Below are 6,068 nucleotides of genomic sequence, written 5' to 3' on the forward strand. Positions count from 1 at the left end.
TCCTCATCACCTCCACAGTGGGAAAAGCCCTCGTCATCGCCGGACTTAGACACGCCGCTGCTGGTACCACCGTCCACTCGGAAGCAGCCAACGCTGCCCCCAGTTGTCTCTGTGGATGTTGTGCAGAACGCTATGTTTACAACACCTGTAGTCACTCAAGGGTGAGTCTACTGGTCGTATGGTCACATATATTTGAGGTGCCTCCGCAAAAAGGGGACAGAAGCTAACCTCAATAGAAATTGAGGAAACTGACTCTTCTATATAACGAATACATTTCGGCGTTAATTAGTTTCTTTCAAGCTAGAACTATCAATTGATGACTTCAAACTGAACACCTCTTACGATTTTCAGTTTTTGCAAGTGCGGCACGTGTTGAAATAGACTTATGCCCGAATGCAGCGAAAAAGCATTTTTGACATTTTCTTTCGATTCACTTGTATACAAACTTTGAACTTTCACATTTTGCGATGCTCATTCGTCATGTTTTGGTGCGATAACGTTTAAATCTATACGTTACGCTTGCATATGGAATTTATTAGATGGTTTCAGTGAACTTCCCGACGTAAACGTCGCAAAAATTGGTGTAAAATATATGACCAAATTTAAAGGTATACTCTTATCTAAAGGCCATATTCAACAAGGCCGCCAATAGAAATAATGGGTACTAATAAATCAGTGACCACTCCTGAAGCATCAACAAGCATTGCGGTAGTCATCTCAGAGTGAAACCTAATCGTTAACGATGAGCGCGACGAAACAGTTTGTATAGTATGAATAGTTACAGCTTTGTGTTTGCCATCGGGCATTAATCAGCAGGGCGAAAAGCAAAGGACACCGCTTATCTCATAACCTTTAGCAATGCGTAATCTGTTCATTTTACTCAAACTCACGTAACACATCGAAACTACCGGACAACTGTGATTTCATAGTAGATGGTTACTTCTAAATCTTGGTTTTATAGCTTTCTTCAATTGATAGGACATTATATTTATAATGAAATACTGAACAATAGGTTGCTCGACGGAACTATGCAATGCTATATCGCTAAATGGGATTACTGCAACGAAATCCTCTAGCCTGGAAAATAATTCTGAACTCTGGAGAAGGTTTCCATACGACATGACACGTGATGAAACTGGCTTTTTTCGACAAAAAATAGAATATTTTAATAGTTTTGTGCTTGTGGATTCGAACTTTTTAAACGGCAGGTGACGTAATAGGTAAATTTGCCTCCGTGGGTGCTCTATTAAAGTACACTGAATACAAAAAAGTAGATGAGTACTATTGCTTGCCGTAAGCCTAGCGGCCAGGAAACGAGTCGGTAATATGAGGAAAATAAATAATATATTTGGACCTTCGCTCCTATTCGTCTAGCACCTGGTATTATTGTTAAGCTTTTTTTTTTTTTTGTTCTAGGCTTGTCACACCAAGACGACCCGGGCAGGTACAGTGTCGCGGAGCAGGAACTTTTGCGTCTACACCTGGTATGGACGAGTGGTGCATAAGCAATTGTAATCACGTACCGCTCTATTGTCCTTCGTCGCATTGCGATTGTGATTAGATTACGAGACGGTTTTGTCTAACAGGACTATCACTTCTACGGCATCTCGATTCTGTCCTTGCATTCAATGCTAACACAGACAGAGACGATAACAGGTTACCAGAGAAAACGGTCAAAATTATTATACGGAGGTAAAAAGAAGAAAAATGTGTAAAAAAGGCACGATAGGGTGTGGTAAATTCGCGCATAGTGAAGAATGAAAACGAACCAATTCTGGGTGGCATAGGCTGAATGACTGATGATGGCTATGGATGTTTAAAGTATTACTTTTAAGGGTCATCTGTGTAATTATAATAGCAATAGGTTATTCCACAACGACAGTGAGGAACTGTCTAGCAGAACTCATCGCAACAAGTTACGGTAATAACAATGTGGTTTGGAGCCGAGATGAAGCTTACTGTGAATGCTCTTCGTTTATGACAGATGCGCAGTCAGAGGCCACTCCCATAGTCATTCATTGTGTACATATAAAACCGTCATAATCGTACCAATATATAGAAAATAGCTATACGGATCAACGTTCTCTGTTGTTGCAATTCGTTGCGTCCGGCATAAACTGAATATTCTGACTGGCTGTAACATCCTAAATAAGATAGATGCATAAAACTGTGCGGTGCGTGTGGAATTAATATATATAATAATAATAAGTTTAAATATAAGCGTATTTATTTTTGTGTAACGTCCCAGGGCGATGTGTTTGAGAGGAAAGATGAATCCAAAACTGAAAAATAAACCTATTTATTGAGTCACGTTTTTTGTCGGTTATCATTTTACTTAGATATTGAAGTACACCGATTGTTCGTAGTGTATCTATCAATAACTTAAACCTATATTATTTTTAAACACTAAAAATATTCGAGTATTAAAGTCTATTTTTGATCCCACTTATTTTCAACAACCGATAATAAACTGAGAGACGGTATTCTATCAAAAGACGTATATGCAAGGGGCAAACCGATGCTTAGAGTTAATCGACTTCATTAAATAGTTTCCCCTAGCACGAGCTGAAGTGTACATTTGGCTCGAGCCAAGCCTTTTTTTTTTTCGATTTTTATTACACTCCACCTCTATGCTGCAAGTTTTATATCCTGTTTCGTCCTTAGGCGTTCCAGCGCGAAAATAACTGGCGGTTCCCAACGCGAAGTGGTCGTGTGCCTACGCCCGGGTTCGAACCGAAAGGTTATAACGGCAAACACGATACCTACTAAACTACCGCTGGAAATTGCTTCCTACTAATCAAGGACAAATATCGCCGTGTATACTAATATGTTGTACCATATTGCAGAGCACATTTGAGTAACTTTTCTGTGCAATCAACTTACTTAGAAAAATGTTCATGCTCAAACGATTTACTATGGCAAGGTGTCATTGCTTAACATTGTTCAAATACATTTCGCCATAGAATGAAATCAAGTTAACAAAGAAGGTAGGTCGATCAGATCTCGTGCTAGCTTTTAACCTGGCATGTATATCCAATTAGCGAAACTCTTCTACTTTCTTCTGCATAATTTAATCGATGCGATACGGACCGCACTGTCTGTACAACCCTCTGCATAATTGCGTCACTTAATCACCTGGTCCGAAAGGTTCAACTGATTATGACATCGGAGTTTCTTGTGCACCCTCTCCAAAAGACTCGCATGCACCGATGCCCGGAATATTTCATCATGCCGGAATAGGCATCATTTTCTTTAGATTGTTTAGAGATGACTTCTCTACAGACTTGCTCCCAAGCAGAAATACTGGTTTAGCTTGCAGAGAACTGCAACACAATCGCATGGCCTGTATTTTGTCAAAATATAATCAAAACACTTATAATTATCCTATAATTGTTCGCAGACGATCTTTATGTCCACGAATCGTTATGTCCACATCCACTTTATGTCCGCAATCTTCCTAGCTAATAATATACGCTCCCATCCAATCCACTATTACATATAATAGCCAAAACTAACTTTGGTTTAGAAGCTAATACGTTTCGAGGTGGCTATTGCAAGAAAACATAATAAATTAATGTTGTATGACTAATAATATAAATTTTTTTTCATTAGCAGGTATTCAAACGATTACTCGGCCCTCGCGAAAAAAAAAAAGTGTGTATAATGAGGCAATCGATGCGTTTTTATTCTATCTATCTGATTTATAGAACTGCGTGTGCTTAAACTCACTCTTTAGGTACGAAGAAGCGTAGAAAAGCTATAGCCAGGATTTCTATGTATAAGGTATCTTTGTCCTCGATAAATTTTTGGTACGAAAACGTCTTTAAAGACGACATATTGAGCTTAGTCCGTACATTGCAACATAAATGCAAATACTTATAATTTCCGTAATGGGCGCTCAGGCTTTAAAGATCACATATACAGAGCCAGTTTATCAAGGTGTCATCAGCTTATAGAGCTTATGGTGGACGACATTTGTTTAACGATGCCCTCAATTTTTGGTGGCAAGCCACGGCAAGACTATCCGATTATAACGTATGTACCTCACGAGACGTGTCTGTGGAATAAGAACTCGACTGAAGTCGAGTAAATAGCATTTCCTGAAGAAATACCGGTGCTAAATGTTTCATTTCGCGAGGTTTCAGCCATATACATCCGGTTTTTCGTTTATCCGAAGTTTCGATTTCAGCACCCCATCAAATTATTACGAATCGAATTACTTTTCTAAGGACGTCAGTAAATGCAAAATTATATCCTGATCATTGAAGATGATACCTATACATGTGGACTGTGTTTTCCAGAATAGTGCCTGAATAGGGCAGAATAGAAATAGCAGAATAGAGTTCTGAAAAAAGCAAATCAACAATTTCATCCAAAACGTACGTAGCCCTACGAAATGCAACAAGTCTGAAGCACTGTGTTTTTAATTAGTGAACTCGAAACCTGAATCGGGGCTGCTTGAAAATTTCTAGAAGAGTTTCCTATATCGGTTTTGCGCCTTTATCTTTTGACCGATGATAACGTCAAGACCACTGATTAAGAGTCATTTTATCTGTGTTTATTATAATGAAATATTCTAACGAAAATAGGATGGAACTTAGCTCTGAATGACACGTAAGCAACGTCTTGCAACCATAACTTGTTTTGAAAACTCAAATGACAAACAACAACATGAACTGATATAGACCTGCAGACGCCCACCTAACCTAACGAATAACAGGCATATACATTGTGGACAAAAATTTCTAGAATGTATCGTATAGGCCGACAAGTAATTGTCACTAAACATCTGATAGAAAACCATAGTGAGCTGTTTGTATTCAGACATCCCATCAAAAAGACACGACTACTTGTTAGTCCTCTTCCTGCTTTGAACAAGGCTCCACGTCGTTGTTGGTATATCCACATGGTCCAGCCGTATTGAGCTGTATGAGCGTATATTCTTCGTACGTCAAAAAATAAATTCCTTCAATTGTGCTAATTACTTTAGTTAAATATATTTTATTATTATACTCTAGAGGATTTATAACCTATAATATGGTCATCATTTATCAACCATCGTCTATATATATTAAACATCCTAACTAGTTACGTTAAAAATTTACTTGTAAAAAAAATTTTACTTGTAAAATTTACTTTAAAGAGCATTAGAAAATTAGAAATACTTAGGATTCTTCCTTACTTAGGATTCTTCTCTAATTACCCCAAAAAGAAGCCAAATGGATACGACTAAGTTATGAAGATTATTATGTGCTTAATGAACTGATAATGGTACTCATTTTTCATTCGCTCTAACTAGAAGAGCTTTCACAAATTTCTTAAACCAGAAATTAAAAATACATCTTTTTGCTTGGTGGTAGCGTGTCGAAATAGAATTTTAAGTACGCTACTTTTTGATGACCTTTTACATTCAAGGTATTTAGGTATAGGATTTTTGGGAACATCTTCTATGCATTATATTGTAGATCCAACTCGTTTTCATAGACAACATCATTAGCGATGAAACAAGTTGTTTTTTCGTTACTTAGGGGTGTTTCTTCAATGCTTATTTCATTTTTTGGTTATCACTCAGCTTTTAATTGACCATAGAACGGGAATTCTGGCGCGTCTGAGCAGGCATTTAGAAATAATATGGCAGTACCATGCTTATAAAGGAAAATTACGATATAGCGCATCAATTGTCCTCACAATAATCAATAAGCGTATGACCGTGATGGCCTGCGAAGGAATATTTGCAACGTTTAGAGAATGCATTTAACAGCATAGCGAAGTCGAAAGCTCCCAAGTCCAAGGCTGAACGCAGGACAAGAGAGTTTTAACAAATGAATGTCAGCGGACAACTTATGGAATCCATGTACATGGGGTTTATCTCGTTGCCTGAACACATATCCCAAATTGTACGTAGTACGCGATCAATCTAAATGAATGAGTTTCCGGGTCATTGGATTATTGCGTAATCTAGTATTATACAGTTACGTTATACTCTACGAGCGCGATATAAACCATATCTGGTGAAATTCTACAAACGACAATCAACATTGAGATTTACATTCTTTGTCCAGTATTCC

General features: G+C 37.8%; 1 protein-coding gene across 1 annotated transcript; it reads left to right on the top strand.

Annotated features, from left to right (window-relative positions):
- Positions 1-2: 2 nt before the first annotated feature.
- On the top strand, positions 3-2,314 carry LOC111273281 (uncharacterized; the record flags this gene model as incomplete). Its single annotated transcript, XM_022854975.2, is given in 2 exon segments — positions 3-161; positions 1,417-2,314. Coding segments are annotated over 2 exon segments (304 nt in total), but the record flags the coding sequence as incomplete, so codon positions are not given.
- Positions 2,315-6,068: the final 3,754 nt, after the last annotated feature.

Source organism: Varroa jacobsoni, unplaced genomic scaffold (genome assembly GCF_002532875.2).
Source record: "Varroa jacobsoni isolate VJ856 unplaced genomic scaffold, vjacob_1.0 contig05831, whole genome shotgun sequence".
Taxonomy (NCBI): Eukaryota; Metazoa; Arthropoda; class Arachnida; order Mesostigmata; family Varroidae; genus Varroa; species Varroa jacobsoni.